This window comes from Myxocyprinus asiaticus, chromosome 30 (assembly GCF_019703515.2).
Source record: "Myxocyprinus asiaticus isolate MX2 ecotype Aquarium Trade chromosome 30, UBuf_Myxa_2, whole genome shotgun sequence".
Lineage (NCBI taxonomy): Eukaryota > Metazoa > Chordata > Actinopteri > Cypriniformes > Catostomidae > Myxocyprinus > Myxocyprinus asiaticus.
The window spans coordinates 44,183,407-44,202,721 of record NC_059373.1 but is presented as its reverse complement, the minus strand read 5'-3'; the positions used below and the strand labels follow the sequence as shown (position 1 = coordinate 44,202,721).

Below are 19,315 nucleotides of genomic sequence, written 5' to 3'. Positions count from 1 at the left end.
CAAAGCAGTCTTGGGCTTCAAACTAGAGCTCATTGGCTTCGTCAGTGAACGAGAGATATCAGTCAGTGTATGGAGGTGAACGAGAATGATTCGTTCACTTAAAAAAATTGTTCATAAAGGCTGTTTCATTCATGAAGGAAACATCACTACTCCTCATTTACTCGCCCTCATGCCATCCCAGATGTGTATGACTTTCTCTCTTCTGCTGAACTCAAATGAAGATTTTTAGAAGAATATTTAAGCTTTGTTGGTCCTCACAAGTGAATGGGTACCAACATTTTTACACTCCAAAAGCACATAAAGGCAGCATAAAAGTAAATCACATGACTACAGTAGTTAAATCCATGTGTTCAGAAGTGATATGATAGGTGTGGATGAAAAACAGGACTTTTTTACTTTTTTATAAATTCTCCTCCCTGCCCAGTAGATGGCGATATGCACAAAGAATGCAAATCACCAAAAACACAAGAAGAATGTGAAAGTGGAGATTTATTGTAAAAAACACTTAAATATTGATTTGTTTCTCACCCACACTTATATCGCTCTATCTAGCACCACCACTAGTTCAAAAATTCACTTTTTCATATCTTTGGACCATTTGTCCTAGAACCAAATTTACTTTCACATTCTTTAAACTTCGTCTGATTTTCTCAAACAATGGCCAAAAAAAAAAAAAAAAAAAACACCCAAGGGGATGAATACTTTTCAGACCAAACTGCACAGATATGACTTCATTTAGATTTTTGCAATTGTTGACGTAAAATATGATTTAATGCTAAATCTCGGCAGCGCTTTATCCTATTGAAACTTGGTATGCTTCATATGGACCATGATCTGAGGGTACATGCACAGTTTAGAGACAGCACCACCTATGGGTCAAGAAATTTGAAAAATTGCTTTTTTTTCCCTTTTTTTTTTTTTGCCCATAACGTTTGAACTGTATGTCCTAAAATCATGATTTGACCATGTTTAGTGTCTATGGATTCTGTGGGTCATGAGAATTTCAACGATACCAGTTGTCCCAATATCAGCCATACTGCCTCTCTGCCATATTGAATTTTATTCAGATGTAAAATATCTTTTGAATGTTTATTTTTTCATTTAAAACCTGCTGACACTCAGCTTGGTATGTCTCTTTAGCACCTGTACATTTTGTAGCTATGTGGCAACTTGGTGATTGAAAGGGTATTGGTTCGAGCCTTGCTCTGGGCAACTTATCATTATTCATTATTATTGTGGCAGCCCATAGAACCGTACATAGGAAAATTTTACTTAATTAAATTTGGCACTCTGATAGAGGCATAATTTGTGATCTCTAGTACCAACTCTAAAGCTCCACCACCAGTTTAAATATTCACTTTTCTTTTGTGTTCTTTTGGAGACAGTGCCACCTATTGTTCAATAGATAACCAACAGTTCTTTATGCTGATTCTAACTTTGGATTGTCTCACTGCCATCATCAGCCATGTTAACAAGTGTGTTATGCACTGGACTATAAATCCAAAGGTCATGGGTTCGAAACCCCACCTAGGCAGATCATCTGGTTTGATTTCTCTTGTACTGGAGCTTTTTCTATTATGCCTACTGAATGGTTGCAGGGCTTATTTGATTTTGATTTTCATCTTTGTTAAAGTTATATCAATATGAATGTCTCCGTCTGTCTCCCTCGTGTTTCCTAGGACTCTTATTTTGAAGTGTTTCCCCCTGGACTACGTTTCCCAGTATGCTCTGCCTTCATGACTGCCATCTGTTCTCGATCATTCTCACCTGTTTTCCATTCCCTCATTAGCTCTTGTTTGTATATATACTCTCTAGTTTTTTCATTCCTCTGTCAGTTCTTGTTTGTTGTTATTTGAGTTCACGTTTGTTTGTTTCACTTTTATCATCTTTATTAAAGCTTGCAATTAGATCCTATGTCTCCTGTCTCATCTCATCAATGACTCTATATCCCTTGGTATGTCCCTGTGATGGCTGTCATCCATGTGGTAGCATGGTGCGGTGGATTGTGCATAGAGATGTAATATGGAATGGTACAGGTTTGAACCCTGCTTGGGGTGACTCACAAACCAGTGTGCATTTGTAATATACATCATTGCCCCTCTTTGGGCCCTATGGGTCCTGTAAAGGGAGTCTATGGCAGCATATAGAACCATACATAGGAAAATAATGAAATTCATTACCCAGATAGCGGTGGGCATTACTAGCCACCAGACAAAATTTGGGGTCTCTAGGACAATATCTATAGCACCCACAGTCCTGTGTGCTGACTCTAACCTTCGCATGTCTCATTGCCATCAGTTAACCATGTCAACTAAGTGGCACACTGTGTTAAATTCTGTGCTAGACTACAAAAGGTCATGGGTTCAAATCCCCACCTAAGTTTTGGTTGCTTCGTTCAGGAGTGGGTTTGGTTATTAGCATTAATTTATAATTATCAAAGATAATTATTAATTATTAAAATCAATAGAATATTGATTAGAATCAACATTTATCTTATTAATCCTTCAAATCAACAATCATCAAAGATGACTATCAATAATCAAAATCAATAGAATATTAATTATCAAAGACAACTATTAATTATTAAAATCAATAGAACATTGATTAGAATAAACATTAGTGTTATCAGGCTTCTAGTGTTCCTACAGGCCGCAGTCAGGCTTTATGACTGTATGTAGGCCTTGCCTTTGTCTCCTATCTGAGTACATGAGGCCCAACACAAGTCATCCAGGTTAATATACATCATAGCCACTCTTTGGGTCCTATGGGACCTATAGGCCAAACAGGCAATTTAAGGGACTTGGCCTCGCATTGGTTGCTTGCAGCTATAGTTATTATTGGATCTATAATAAACAATAGGTAAACAAACCTAGAGAGTTCAATGTCTCTCCTAATAATAACAGAATGATATGGATGTGTCTGTGTGCTTTCTTGCAGTAGGAAATGATGACTGGGACATTCGTAGAGCGTTTCATCACACTTCAGATATTCTCCACTGCAATAATACAGCTAGAATTCTGACTGCGTCTGTGGGAGCCTCTTATCACATTCCAATAAAAATCACTAAGCTCCACTGAGTCGGCAGTCTATCTCACATTAAAACTGACACTGGCAATTATTACACTGTATAATTTTTTTTTTTTGACAGAATAATCATTATGTGCTGTATATACAGTGCCTATAAAAAGTATTCACCCCCCCTGGATGTTTTTATATGCATTTTTTTAATATACTGAATCATAGTTTAACTTCATTCGAGAGACTGTGCATACAACAACTGTTGCCCGGGTTCTTCATCAGTCACAGCTTTATGGGAGAGTGGAAAAGAGAAAGCCACTATTTAAAAACCAAAAAACAAAACATGAAATCTCAGCTAGAGTTTCCCAGAAGGCATGTGGGAGACTGAAATCAGCTGGATGAAGATTCTATGGTCTGATGAGACCAAAATGAGCTTTTTGGCCATCAAACCAGACGCAATGTTTGGCGCAAACCAAACACCGCACATAATCAAAAATACACCACCCCCACCGTGAAGCATGGTGGTGGTAGCATCATGCTGTGGGGATGCTTCTCTGCATCAGGCCCTGGAAGGCTTGTAAAGGTAGAGGGTAAAATAAATGCTGCAAAATACAGAGAAATCTTGGAGGAAAACCTGATGCAGTCTGCAAGATTACGGAGACTTGGGAGAAGATTTGTTTTCCAGCAAGACAACGATCCCAAGCATACAGCCAAAGCTACATGAGAATGGTTTCAAAACAACAATGTTAATGTTCTTTTGACTTTGATATGAAAGAGTTTTTTTCTGTTGATCAGTGTCAAAAAAGCCAAGTGAAGTTCACTATGATTCAATATTTAAAAATAAAATACAGAAACATCCAAGGGGGTGAATACTTTTTATAGGCACTGTAATTCTAAATAATGAGATTTCATATTTATTCATTGCAGCATTTAACAGTCTGTTTAAATGCACTTCTCCATGGTATAAATGAATTTTAGATGCAGCTTCTGTGTAGACTTTGCAGTGGAAAGGCGGCATTAGATGTTACAGTTGTCGCTGATCTTCTATGTCTGTGTCTTTTTCTCTCTCAGCGTCGGGTGTTCCCAGCAGTGCAGTGCTGCAGTTTGAGCTGGAGTTACTGCAGATGCAGAAGGGGGTTCCTGAGGGCTTTCTGTTCATCTGGCTGCAGGACAGTCCTGAACCGCTTTTTACTGCCATGGACATGAACCAGGACCAGGAGGTGCTGCTGGAGGAGGTGCGCACCCTGCTGCCTGACCTGTTTGTGCCAACACAAGTTTTTCCTGTTCAGGGTCATACAAAATTGAGCAATATATGACACACCCCTTTCAGAATTAATACAAATATAAGGGATAAAAGATTTATTTATTTATTTATTTTTGGTACTGCCCTTAATGCCATAAAGGATATTTACATAAATCCCACAAGACAAAAATAATAATCTACAAAAATCATCCTGTTCAAAAGTTTACACCCACTTGGTTCTTAATATAGTGTGTTGCCTACTTGAGCATCAATGAATGTTTGCACCTTTTATATCAGTTGTGTATAAGTCCCTCAATTGTCCTGAATGTCAAAGCTGGATGTCAACATCATATAGCCACTGTTTGGAAAAACTAAAATGTGCAGAAGAGACATTTGCCCAAGACAATGCAGAGACTCATGCAAAACTATCACAAAAGACTCAAACACTCACTGATCAATGAGAAAACAACACACCATGTTAAAAACTAAGGAGATTTCAACTTTTGAACAGAATGTAAATTCAAGTATTATTTTGTCTTGTGAAATATATGTAAATATCTATAATATCAAATAGCTTCATCAGGGCAGTACTAAATAAAAAAACTAAATGCAATTTTTATGATTTTTGAAATTATAAACATCTTGCAGATTCTGCAAGGGAGATGCAAACTTATGCGCTCAACTGTGTATTGGTTGACATTAATCTTAGTGGTTACTTTAAGTAAAGAGTTTTTAGATCACTTGAAAAATAAGTGTCTTCACATGCTCATATGTCAAACATTTCAGCATATGGTTTTGCTTCTTTGCAGTTTTCAGCATTCATTAAGCTGCAGGTCTCTGAAGGAAGAGGACGCATCCATCCTGGAATAGACAGCGATGTTGTCATTAAGGACATGTTCACGAATCAAGATCGCAACACAGATGGCAGAATCACTGAAGATGAGCTGAACGTCACAGTAGATGAGGAAAAGATGCAGAAACACGAGGAGCTGTGAGTGCAGAGGATCCCACAGGATGGGCTGTTCTCCAAGTATATGATGTTTTAAAGGAGAAATTTAGGTTTGTCATAAGTTTCTGAGTCTCCCCGTCACTCATCGTGCTGGAGCTGCAAATGATTGCACTATAAAATCATACATGACTTATATTTCCTGTTACAATATCACTGATGGCCTGCCAGTGTTGACATTACTTTCACATAGCGCATATATGACCTTCACATCATTAACTCACCTTCATGTTCAGTCTCAGACACCATTCACTTTGATTGTATGGGGAAAAAAAAGATGCAATGAAAGTGAATGGTGACTGAAGCTAAGGGTTTGGAACAATAAAGTAAATATTGACAGGGTTTTCATGGGGGGCATGTATGCCCTATAACTTTAGTGAAATAATAGATTTGTGTCTTTTAAAATGAAATGCATATTGTGATACTGTATGTTGAAAAACATTTTTTATGTCTTACAATTGATAAATAAATTGATTTTTAACTGTTAAAGTGAAATAAAATTTGTTGCACCTTTTTGACAACATCAGCCTTATTTAATAAGTAGTTTGTAACTATATTTTCCCCATTGAGGGTTACTCACATATTGCTGTAGTATAATCACATAACTTTTACATTAACATTTAATCTACAGAGCATTCAAATACTAATAGAATTAGTTGATATTAATTATTTGGTAATCCACGGAGAGGTGTGTTAAACTATTTTAATGCATGACGTGGAGGTGAAAAACCACCCGATGTGAAGTGAAGGAGTGTATTAAAATCTTTTAACGCACACCGTGGATTATCCAATTTACGGTATACACAGGTCACTTGTCAGCATTGATTAGGCACAGAGATAAAGTAGTGCAATTAATATTACATTTATTTAAATGAATTAATTAAAAAGCTGTACAAATCATTGGAAAAATTTGAGTTTTCTGGAGACCAAACACTCTGGAAAAAAAATAATTTTAATGCACAATCCAGAAATAATAACAGCCACAGAATGTATAAGGGTCAGCACTTCTAAGTATAGTAATATTTCATTTCTATTAAATATTTTTTAATTGTCATTTTCACTTTAATGAGGAAAAACAGCGTTACGGACGTGACATCTCTCTATTACAGTCATGACAGTTGTAAAAGTGGCACTTACTGTTCAATGATGAGAAATCATCATAAACACTTTGCAACCTGCAGACTTTGGCCTCTGAGACATCGGTATGGTGTCTATTAAACCTGCAATGTAAGATTGAAATACTGATATGGCCTTGTGCGATTACTACACTGAAAGCCTGCAGCCAGCATTGACCGCTTCAGTCAGTGATGCGTGAGCGAGCGACACCCCCTAGCGGTTGTGTTCGGCACATGCTGAACAGAGATGATGTTTATCATATTACAATTCAAATCATTCTGCCGGACAGCAGAAGACACCTTTGAGTTTCCTTCTCTCCCCCACGGTGCAAAACATTGCTGAATGTCAATCCATACTTTCCTCTATAGTTGTGAAAGGAGAAAGTGCAGGTGCGTTTCTAGTTTTCTCCAGACCTGCTACACAATATTTGTGTCCGGATGTAGTTTGAACCAGTGGCGTAGCCAGAATTGAGGCTTTGGGTGTGCCAAATGAAAATGGTGTGCACTGAAGCACAAAGAATTGAGTACTGTTGGCAACTGTAGCATTAATTTCTTTTTAGCGCTAAATATTTTTTATTTTTTTTTGCCATGTTTTATTTCAAAATGACTAAAATTAATGCCACTTTTATCAGTAGATTAGGTAGGCCTGTAAATGTATCCAACTGTAAGGATTAAAATATAATTGTGAAATCTGAACTTCGGTCATGATTCATTTGAATTATTTTGTAATGATTCATAATTATTTTACAGAATTTGCAGAAGGCACAAATGTAAATGGAGGGACAATTTGCACTCTTCTGGAACATCCAGTATATAATATCTAATACAAAAATACACCAGGTTGTACATTCACTTGCTCAAAAAAAATATATATTTTGGACATTAAATTAATGCATTATGTATTATGCACAACAGTAAGTAAATTCCAATTATTTGCTTTTAAGGACGCTTTAGTATATGGGTGCTTAGGAGCTTTGGTTTAGTGTTACTGCAAATATAAACAGAAAAATAATTCTGATGTTCCATACATTTCTTAGCCAATATGAATAAAGGATAACATCATGTCTGACTTGCTAATTAGCTAACAAAGGACTAGTAGACCATTCATTGTGCATAGATGCATGCAGTGATTTGCATATAATCAAATGGGAACATTTAGCTACGGAACCATTATTTTAAATATAAATGAAATCAGTCATGAAAACAGGCTTTTAAAGGGATAGTTCACCCAAAAATGAAAATTCTCTCACCATTTACTCAACCTCATGACATCCCAGATGTGTATATGTTTCTTTCTTCAGCGGAACACAAATAAATATTCTTCTAAAAGAAGAATATTTCAGCTCTGTAAGTCCATACAATGCAAGTGAATGGGTGCCAAAATTCTGATGCTCTAAAAATCACTTAAACCAGCATACAAGTAATCCATAAAACAGTGGATCAATTAATGTCTTCAGAAGCAATATAATAGGTGTTGGTGAAAAACAGATCAATATTTAAGTCCTCTAATACCATACATCTGTTCAGCAGAAGAGAGAAATTAATATATCTCTGGGATAGCATGAGGGTGAGTAAATTATGAGATAATTTTCATTTTTGGGTGAACAATCCCTTCAAGTCTCATCTTTATAAATCAAGCAGGGTTAACATTCACATGATTCACAAATATTCCATGAGTGGGGGTGTGAGCAACGCGGTCCCCTTTTGGGCTTTCACAATGGCACACTTCTTCAAGACTACGGCTGTGCACAGAAAATAAGTTATCTCTGGGTTCTTACAGCAAATATTTTCTTTAAAGGCCATCATTTATTATTATATATAATTTTTAAAGGCGGTAATTGATAACAAATTTGGTTTTTATGAAATCGTATGTACATCAAGAGTTTGTATCCAGCCCGATAGCCCATAAATTATTAAATAAGTTAAAAAAGAAATAATGGCATTTCTTTTTTAAAACACCTGACAAAATCATGTTAGGTAGCCTATTTTTTTACAACATAAAGGCATGACATGAATAACAGTAAATTGAAACATTAACTTACTGCACAAAATTGCTGAAGCTACTGCATCCCACACATTTTCCTTGCTAAGAAATCCTTGTGTAATAAATGCTGAGGGTTGTGCAGCACTTTGTAATTCTCAACCTCCACAATCAGTCGGGTATCATCCTGTGGCCTTGAAAATCTGAATGAGGTAAATTGTTCAACGACAGCGGTGGTCAGTCACGTACACTTGTTCCCTTACGATCCAGTGCACTTGACATTGCGTCCTGCTGACGCATATGGGGAGTGTCCTTCTAAACGACCTAGCTGAAACCCTTCTACAATAACGCCAATTCTAATATAATATATAATATTCTAATATATATAAAAAAGTCGCTTATATGTTCTTTGTGCGAGAGGCACATCCCACCTTCAGCTCGGCATGAGAGCTGCATTCACTGTCTGGGCTGGCCCACGCAGAGTCAGCTCTCATGGAGACAGACTGCTCTCACTGTGAGGGCATGAGACTCAAGACGCTTCACTCACAAATCGCCCTTGTTTTGAGGGAGAATTCAACCTCCCACGCCCTCCCAACTGCCTCTTCTGTGACTCCCGAGGGATCACACGAGGAGGCACGGCGGGGCCGTGAAGTCGAGCAGGATTAATTTGAAGTGGACCTCGTGCCGGCACACGCCCCGCAAGCCCCACAGTCTCCATGTACTGCGCCTATACCGATACGTTATGTGCATGACGAGCTCTGGCCCTCTGCAGGAGTGCATGGCCTTGTCTCATTCGGCGGTTCTGATGCTGGGGATGATGACGATGTCATGTCTCTCGCTGCAGAGACGCAGAGTTCTTTGAAGTGCGAGCGATGCCCTCTTTGTCCCTCAGTCAGAAAATTCTGAGGAATGGTGTTTGCGTGCCCACTTTTATAGCAAACAACTTCGTGCCTAAAAGGGCGGGGCTGAAACACCATAGCCAATATTAGAATTGGCATTATTGTTGAAGGGTTTCAACTAGGTCATTTAGAAGGAGACTCCCCATATGCATCAGCAGGATGCAATGACTTGTTCCCTTCATCTCAAGGAACTGAAGTTACGTAAGTAACCGAGACGTTTCTGTTTATCAGTGTACTTGGTCGTGATTGGTTAATGTTGTAAAGAGGCCTGCAGTTTATTTATTCTTTCCTTTACTTAGTTATTTTGTGTTTGCTTGTATGCAGACCTATAAATTGTAGTGAGCCACGCAGCAATCCTGTGTCCGGGACTCTTCTGGGACACTTGACCTCGCGACTCCTGCTCCCACATGTGAAAGCTGTAATCTGAAAAAACACGCTACTCATGCTCCGCTTACAGAGTATATGTGAATCCGGCCTAATGTCTTAAAGAAATCATTGTGCGATTTAAATGAAAAACATGATTGTAGATTATACCTTAAAAATTATTTGTCTTTAGGCCCCAAGTAAATAAGCCAAAAGCGACTGTGATAAGTGCTGGAAACACTCAGAGACCAGGAGACTGGGTAAAGCTTCAGAAGGATTATTTATTGTAGTACATCAGGAGCATCAGTGCACACTTCAGAACATGCTGTCTTGTGCTGCAGTAATCAAGTCTAAACTAAGGGAGGCAATGTAGTTTTATATACATTTTAGGGGGCAGTCCTTACAAGTGGAGACAAAGCACTCAGCTCATGACCTTAAACAAAGAATGCAGGGGTAGGCAGTTATAGGAACCCACCACAGATTGGGGTTTCACATGCCCTAATCCAATCAGCACAACTATATCACTCAGATGGCTTGAGGCCTTGTGAGCTCCAGCATGCCTAATCTAGATAATAGTATCACCAAAGGGCTTGATGCACACCTGGTCCTGAAAACTAGAGACAGGTCAACATTCACACACAGTTTTATTTTTATCAAGAATGAAGATACATGCATCATTTATGTCTGCTCATCATGAATACTAGATTGTTTCACTGTAGTTTTTTTTTTGTTTTTTTGTTGTTGTTTTTTTAAAAAAAATTTTTTTACATATTGTGTAATGTATAAGAATGTTCAATGGACAGTGGATGATTTTATTTAATGGAGAAAGAAAAAAAAAAAAACCTTAGGGGAAACCAGGCTCACCGGGCGCCAGTATGTTATCAATGTGTAATACAAGTGATGTTTTATTTGAGTAAACTAAGTAGAAGTTTGTGGCCAGTGTTTAAACTAAAGGATTTTGTATGAACTGTAAGATTAATGGTTAACTGTCTTTGAAAATCCTTCCTGAATATGAGGGACGACGTAACGCCATGCGAGAAGCAGACGTGTGAAACACGAGCTCTGCGCACTTTGCTGTTTTTTTTATTATTTTTGTGTTATAACCGGTGAGATTTGATACACCCAGTTACATATTTGTTCTTTGAGTTAAACATGGCAAAGAAGTCAAAATCCTCTGGCTCTGGAGACATTAAAAGACACTTACATGCTCAAGATGAAACCTCTAGCATCTCGGTGATGCTGATGAAGGTTCTTGCTGACTCGGAGGATCTCGTTGTAATACGTTGATCGATTACGGCGATGGAAGCAAAGTTCTCTGAGTTAGCTACAAGAGTGACAGAAGTTGAGAAACGAATTGATTATCTGGAATCATCCGAAAGGGAATTATCCGTTAATCCGCCCGTGACCAAAATAGTCATGAAAAAAGTCTTAGGAAAAAGGAAAATAGGAGCCGAAGGAATAACATATGAATTGTTGGAATTCCTGAGCATGAAGGCAGAGATATGGTGAAATTCCTTGACGAGCTCTTCCCAAGTCTGCTCGACATAACAGGTCATAAACTGGAAATCAAGCGAGCTAACAGAGTCCCGGCTCGCAGATCTGCTGAGGGAGACAGGCCCCGATCAATTCTGGTCTAATTTCTGAGATCATCTGATAAAGATCTTGTGTTGCACCAGGCGAGGAGCAAAGGAAAGCTTTCTTGGAAGAATCACAATATTTTCTTGTTCCCGGACTTTGCAAATGCGACAAGAGAGAAACGCGATCGGTTCAAGGAATGTAAGAAACACTTACATCAACGGAAGATCGCTTTTGCACTGATGTTTCCGGCCAAACTGAGAATAAAAACGAAGGATGGTCGCAGGGTATTTACATGTCCCAAGCAAGCACTGTCTTTTATAAAAACAATGGGTGAGTAAGCATTTTGGGGTTTCTCATGTAGCTCCAGAGTGGATTAACCCACTGTACTTACTCTGGCTGTCCAAGGAAGCTGGGTGCCATTTTTGTTTCTTTTTGCATTGGCTCCGCCTAGCGGCTGGAGTTTGTTTTGTGGCATTTATGGCAGAAACTTTTGCATGAACGGATGATTGCTTTTACACTGAATTTCCTGGCCAGATTGAGAATGGATACTAAGAATGACTGCAAAATATCTTCATGCCTACACAAAGGATGTCTTTTATAAAGTTGACGGACTGTGTAAGTCATGGTGTATTTTTTTTTATGCAGCCTCCGTAATAAACACTTGATCATTAGAGGAACCGGGATGCCTGTTTTTTTTTGTTTTTGTTTTTTATTGCTGGCTCCGCCTAGTGGCTGGAGCTTGTTTTGTGGAATAACACTGCTTCGGTACAGTTATGGATGAATATGTTCGTTCTTTGTGCTTATGCCTCCTGTTGGCTGGAGTTTGTTATTTTCGTGGGACATTGGAATTATTACGTCATCTGCTGTACTCATAACAGCCGGCTAATTGAACAATTGTTTGTCTGTCCGAGTAAACTGAATGGCTTTATATCAGCTGGAGTTTGTTTTGTGGAGGAACACACCTTCAAAACAGTTCTATGAATGAATCTACATGTTCTTTGTGTTTACTCTGCCTATTGGCCGGGGTCTGTTTTTACAAAGTATTTTCTGTTAAGTAATTTTGCCTCACAAAATTTGTGCAGAAGCACCGGACTTGAGCATTCTGATGGCGGAGTTGTCACGGGGGTTCTCGCATGCGTACATGGACTCTTTGAGTTTAGAGGGATTGACACCAGTTGCCGCTGTTGTGCACGGGGTTAATGCGCACGTTTTTCTTTTTCTGTTTGTTTTGTTTGGGGGAAGTTCTGGGTTTGATTGTTCCATTAATGGGGAATGTGGTCTGTATAATCTTGTTTTTGACACACAATTTATTTTTTCTATTATATCAAAATGTCAGATGTTAATATGAGTGGATTGTCTCTCTCCACATGGAACGTCAATGGGTTGGGGCACCCCATAAAAAGAAGTTATTTCATTTTTTAAGCATAAAAAATATGATATAGTGTTTCTTAAAGCAACGCATCTTTCCCCGCAGGAAGCTGAAAAAATTGGGAAGATATGGGGTGGACATGTTTTTTTAGCGCTGGCTCAAGTAAGAGCAGAGGGGTCATTATACTGATAAAAAAACATCTACAATTCAAATTTCTCAAACAGATTAAAGATAAATTAGGAAGAGTCATTATTGTTTTAGCAGAAATTCAGGGGTAAAGGTTGATTTTGGCTAATATTTACGCACCTAACGCTGATGATCAGGGCTTTTTTATAGATCTTGAAGGGATGTTGCAAGCTGCTGGCACCCCTCATGATATAATATTGGGAGGAGACTTTAATCTTTTGATGGACTCAGTGCTTGATCATATTGAAGCAAAAGTGTGTAAGCCCCCTAGAGCAACCTTGACGCTTCACAGGATGTGTAAAAATCTTGGTCTTGCAGATATTTGGAGACTTTTGAACCCATCTGGTAGGGACTATACATTTTTTTCAACAGTCCATAAGATTTATTCAAGAATAGATTTTTTTATATATATATCTAAGTCCCTCATTTAATCTGTTGTCAATTGCTCAATTGGAAACATCTTAGTCTTAGATCATGCCCTGGTGAGTTTAGAGATGTTGCCACATACGGAGAAAAATAAATCATACAGCTGGTGCTTTAATGTATCCCTTTTGCAAAATCCTGATTTCCAACAAATGTTAAAGGCTGAAATCAATGTTTATATGGAGACCAACTGGTCTTCAGTATCCTCTGTGGGCGTGGCTTGGGAGGCACTTAAGGCGGTTCTTAGGGGTCGGATCATACAGTATGCCTCATTCACCAAAAAATCCAAAGCACGAGAACTCGTGGAGTTGGAAGAGAATATTAAAAGTGCAGAGGCAGAGCTGAAGTGCCAAATGTCGTCTAATGGCCTCAGAGAATTGACCCGTTTGAAATACAGATATAATACTATTTTGTCGCGGAAAGTGGAGTTTTGGTTATTCAGGGCAAGACGGTCATACTTTGAGTCGGGGGACAAAGCAGGGAAGCTTTTGGCTAGATATATAAAGCAGAGAGAGTCTTTTTCTATCATTCCCTCAGTAAAATATGCTGGTGGTGAAATTTTTACCTTGGCCACTGATATTAATAATGCTTTTAAAGAATTCTATCTTGATTTTTATAGTTCCACATTTTTGTCTACTGATGAAGATATTAGAAACTTTGTGGAACCATTAGAACTCCCTAAATTGACAAATGAGGAAAAAATTCTCTTGAATCTGAGATAACCTTGGAGGAGCTTGATGAGGTAATTAAGGCCCTGCCTACTGGCAAGTCTCTGGAGCCAGATGGCTTTACCACGGTATTTTTTAGATCTTATACTACAGAACTGGCTCCACTTTTATAAGAAGTTTATACAGAATCATTAAAGAATGGAAAGCTTCCACCAACAATGACACAAGCCCGGATCAGTCTGATTCTTAAAAAGGACAAAGATCCAAGCGAGTGTAAAAGTTACCGTCCAATTTCCCTGATCCAGCTAGATGTAAAAATTCTGGCAATAATTTTGGCTAACCGATTATGTAAAGTTATGACATCTCTTATACATATAGATCAGGTGGGGTTTATTTGGGGCCGCAGCTCTTCTGACAACATTAGGCGTTTCATTAATAGCATGTGGTCATTGGCGAATGATCAATCTCCGGTTGCTGCCATCTCTCTTAATGCCGAAAAAGCGTTTGATATGGTAGAATGGGATTATCTTTTTAAGATGCTGGAAATATACGGGTTCGGAAATACTTTTATTGGATGGATTAAGTTACTTTTATAGACACCCAGTAGCAGCGGTACAAACAAATGGATTAATTTTAGATTATTTTACTCTGAATAGAGGCACCCGACAGGGTTGCCCTCTTTCCCCATTATTGTTCTGTCTTGCCCTGGAACCATTAGCAGCTGCGATAAGAAAGGAGGATGATTTCCCAGGGGTGGTGGCGGGAGGTGTGGCGCATAAGCTTTTACTTTACGCAGATTATATTTTATTATTCGTCTCCGACCTCACTAGATCTATGCCTTGCCTCCACAGAATTATTAATTCCTTTTCTAAATTTTCGGGATACAGAGTTAATTGGTCTAAATCCGAAGCTTTGGCTCTGACAGCGTACTGCCCAGTAACGGCTTTTCAACCGGGCGCCTTTCAATGGCCCAAACAGGGCATTAAGTATTTGGGCATTTTATTCCCAGCAAAATTATGTGATTTAGTCAGAGTTAATTTTGACCCTGTAATAAAAAGGTTTTCGAGTGATGTGAGTAGGTGGGCTTCATTACATTTATCGATGATTGGAAAGGTTAATGTTATTAAAATGAATTATATTCCAAAATTCAACTAACTACTACAGTCTCTCCCTGTAGATGTCCCCCTCTCTTATTTCAAGCAATTTGATAGTATAACGAAGTCCTTCATTTGGAATGGTAAGCGTCCCAGGTTACATTTCAACAAGTTACATAGACCTATTGACAAAGGTGGGCTAGGCCTACCCAAGATTTTGTTTTATTATTATGCATAAGGTCTCAGACATTTAGCTCATTGGTCACTTCCACCTGAGAGAGCCCCTCCCTGGTTTGGAATTGAACAGAAAGTTATTGCCCCTATTTTACTATTACAAAGCCTTTCTATTAAACTAATTGGAGAAGTTAAGTTGCACCCCGTTATCTCGCATCTGCACGCGATATGGTCAAAAGTGTCCAGAGTGTTCAATTCAGACATTTATTTAAATGTTGCCTCGAGCATATGGCTAAACCCAAAGTTGCATATTGGTGAGTCCCCTTTCTGCGGAGTGGATTGTGAGGGGTGTTAATACACTTGGTGACCTATGTGAGAGTGGTGGGTTGAGATCGTTTGAAAATTTGGTCCAACATTTCAGGATTCCTAGATCGCAGTTCTTCAGGCACTTACAGCTGCGCCACCTGCTCTGTACTATTTTTGGGAGTAGCATACACCCCCCTAAAAGGGCAGATACACTAGAAGTGGTGATAACTGCTTTTGGAAAAGGTAATTTATATAACTGATTCCGTATTTTATGTTGTATTTATTGTTTTTTGTGTATGGAATCAATAAAAATGTTAATAACAAAAAAGAAAATCCATCCTAAATGAACTGCAGAAGTGCACATTGATGTTCATTGTTATTTGGCCAGTCAAGTCAAAACAAATTTATTTGTATAGCGCTTTTCGCAACAGGCATTGTTTCAAAGCAGCTGTACAGGAAATTACGCTATAACAGAAAATTAATGAATATAATGCCAGTATTAGTTATTTATGTTTAGAACTATTAGTGGTTAAAATTAGTCAACTAAGTAAGAGTTGTGGGTCAATAGTTAAACAAAATAATTTTGTATGAACTATAAGTTATAGTGTTAAAGTCATCCCAAATTAACTGAGGAAATACACAGATGCATTGTCCTTTGATTTTGGCCAATGAAGGCTTTTGTTAGTGGTTAATTAATTTTCTATGTAGTTCTTTTTGTTTTTAAGAGAGACAAGTGATTTTGACCAAGATGATACAAGTATCATTCAGTGAGGAGCATTGCAGTCCGGCTGGAAGCTTATGGCAGGTAATTCTGGTGAACTACATCCAAAGCCCATGCTTCAGACAGTGGCTCATGAAGAATCCCATATCTTTGTGTTTACATCAATTCATCCTCTGTGAGGTCTGTCTTAGTAGACTGAAATGAAGTCTGGCTGGCACATGCTGCAGTTGGTCATTATCGCTCAGTGACACAGTGGGAGTTGGACATCAGGCAGGACCGGAGACGGATCTGGCAGTCTCTGGTAACCTCACGATATAATCCCGAGGTTTAGACAGGGAAAGAAATGGAATAAAATTAGTGTAGATGCCATTCACTTTAAAGCAGGGTTAAAGAATAAGAGAAGTGTTTCCGGTTCCGGCAGACCTAACTAAGGCAGCATAACTATGAACTGAGGGACAAATTAGATGTATGCCTGGCTGAATAGATAAGTCTTTAGTCTAGACTTAAACTGAGAGAGTGTGCCTGAGTCCCGAACTCTGTTAGGAAGATTATTCCATAGTTTAGGGGCCCAATATGAAAATTATCTTCCTCCTTTTGTGGATTTTGATATTCTCTGTATTGTAAACAGGCCGGAGTTTTGCAATCGTAGTGAGCGTGATGGATTATAGCATTATAGAAGGTCACTTAAGTGCTTTGGAGCTAAACCATTCAAAGTGTTGTAAGTAATTAACAAAACTTTACAGGGAGCCTATGTAATGCTGATAAAATGGGGCTGATATGATCATATTTCTTGGTTCTAATTTGCACTCTAGCTGCTGCATTTTGAACCAGCTGAAGTTTATTTATTAAATCTGCAGGACATCCACCTAGTAATGCATTACAATAATCTAGTCTTGAGGTCATGAACGCATTAATTCGTTTTTTGGCATCAGAAACAGAGAGCATGTGTCGTAAGTTAGCAATATTTCTGAGGTGGAAGAATGCAGTTTTACAAATATTAGAAATTTGTTTTTCAAATGTTAAATTGCTATCAAATATAACACCTTTTTTATTTTTTTATTTTATTTTTTCTGTAGAAGTTGACGTTACAGTACATCCATCAAGAGTCAGATTATGTTTTAGCATCTTATTTTTTTTAGGTTTTTGTTCCATTAATTAGTACCTGTTTTATTGATTAGAAGGACATTTCTAGCCATCCACTCTTTGATATAATTTATACACTCGGGAAATTTCATCGGGTTTCGAAGAAAACTCGATGTTGAGTATGGTCAGCATAACAGTGAAAACTAATTCCATGGTTCCTGATAATGTCTCCCAGGGGAAGCATATACAAGGAGAAAAGTAAAGGCCCTAGAACTGATCCCTGTGGCACTCCATACTTAACTTTAGCTTGATATGAAAATAACGGCGCTGAGACTAGAGGTATAAAAAAATATAGTATCGTATTGTATCGTACGATACGATGCTCACTATACAATACCATATGTATCATACGATACATAAACATATTATAGTGTAATTAAATCCAAGCAGCACAATATGAGCACCAGAGGTGGTGCTGGGTGCTCACAGGAAAACAGAGCAACACACAGTACAAAGGTGAGAAGATTGATGGCAAACACCAAGTAGACTGAACTGTAGTGGTACAGCTTGTCTAATTTGCCAAACAACAGTGTGATATACTGGTGCTGCAGTACATCAAACATGCCATTTTATTTACACAGATATCACCATGAAAATTGGTGGATTTGTGAGGCAGAAACCGAAACAGCAAGTTTAACAGCCGCCTCTCCCGGCCGACACTTGAGTGTGCACAGCAAGATGCTCATAAGCAGGTTTGGGAGTGTTACTTTTTTTAATGAAATCTGTTACAGATTACAGATTACTTAACAATAAATGTAACCAGTAATGTGCTCAAATTAATTACAGAAATATGAAAGTAATGTAATCAGATTACTGATTAGTAATCAGGCACATACTGTATGTAAATAGTCAAGATCAAATCAATATGATCTCTAAAATTTTAAATTATGCCTTGAATGCAAACAGAACATGTTTGAGCAATATTATGAGTACTGTTGTAGCTGTTATTATATCTAAGAAAAAGAAACATGTACACTGCACCCTACCAAGGAAACAGAAAATGAGCTGTTAATGTAGAACAACTCTTTTTTTAAAGAAATCAGGTGAGTTCTCTGTCTGCTACAGAAAAAGAAAATTCTCATAAAGCAAATATAATCAGAACACATGCACTGAATTATGTCTTGATTAACATTAAACAAAATCTGACAGGATATACCTCAGATTCAAAAACACTGCAAAGTGTAATTCTACCATGTCAAATCAAATCAAAATCCCTTTATTGTCATATAGTGCAACAGTCTTGGGTCCAGTTCCAAGCAACACAGCAGTGTGACAATTACAATAAACATCTGACACATAACACAGTTTACACATCTTGCTACACAACACAATATACACCTAATAATATACAATATACAGTATACACAAAATAAGAAGACTGTATACAATAAAAATAAAATCAAATATACAGTATACACAAAATAAGAAGACTGTATACAATAAAAATACACTGTACCCCCCCCCCAGTCTGAGTCTATGAGTCCAGTCAGAGGCTAATAAAATGCAGTGCTGATATATGTATCGTGAGCAATCAAGAGTTCAAAAGTCTGATTGCTTGGGGGAAGAAGCTGTCATGAAGTCGGCTGGTGCGAGTCCTGATGCTGCAATACCGCCTGCCTGATGGTAGCAATGAGAGCAGCCCATGGCTCGGATATACCGCCTGGTATAGATGTCCTGGAGGGAGGGAAGCTCACCTCCGATGATGTTTCTGCAGTTCGCATCACCCTTTGCAGGCCTTTGCGGTTGAGGGTGGTGGTGGTGCTGTTGCTGTACCAGGCAGTGATGCAGCCAGTCAGGATGCTCTCCACAGTGCAGGTGTAGAACCGTGTGAGGATGTGGCAGTTCATTCCAAACTTCCTCAGCTGTCTCAGGAAGAAGAGGCGCTGGTTAGCCTTTTTCACCACGGTCTCAGTGTGGACGGACCATGTGAGTTCCTCAGTGATGTGGACACCAAGGAACTTGAAGCTGCTGACTCTCTCCACTAGTGCTCCATTGATGGTGATGGGCCTGTGTCTTTTCACCTCAAGT

At 38.4% G+C, this 19,315-nt stretch overlaps 1 protein-coding gene across 2 annotated transcripts in view; it reads left to right on the top strand.

Annotated features, from left to right (window-relative positions):
* The window catches only part of fkbp10a (FKBP prolyl isomerase 10a), a 55,478-nt gene extending 49,666 nt beyond the window's left edge, over positions 1 to 5,812 (top strand). The window contains exons 9-10 of one of the 2 annotated variants that reach the window (XM_051663797.1): positions 4,090 to 4,253; positions 5,071 to 5,812. In XM_051663797.1, coding sequence (XP_051519757.1) covers positions 4,090 to 4,253; positions 5,071 to 5,256 — 350 coding nt within the window. In that variant the 3' untranslated portion in view covers positions 5,257 to 5,812. The other variant, XM_051663798.1, reaches the window with a different exon arrangement.
* Positions 5,813 to 19,315: the final 13,503 nt, after the last annotated feature.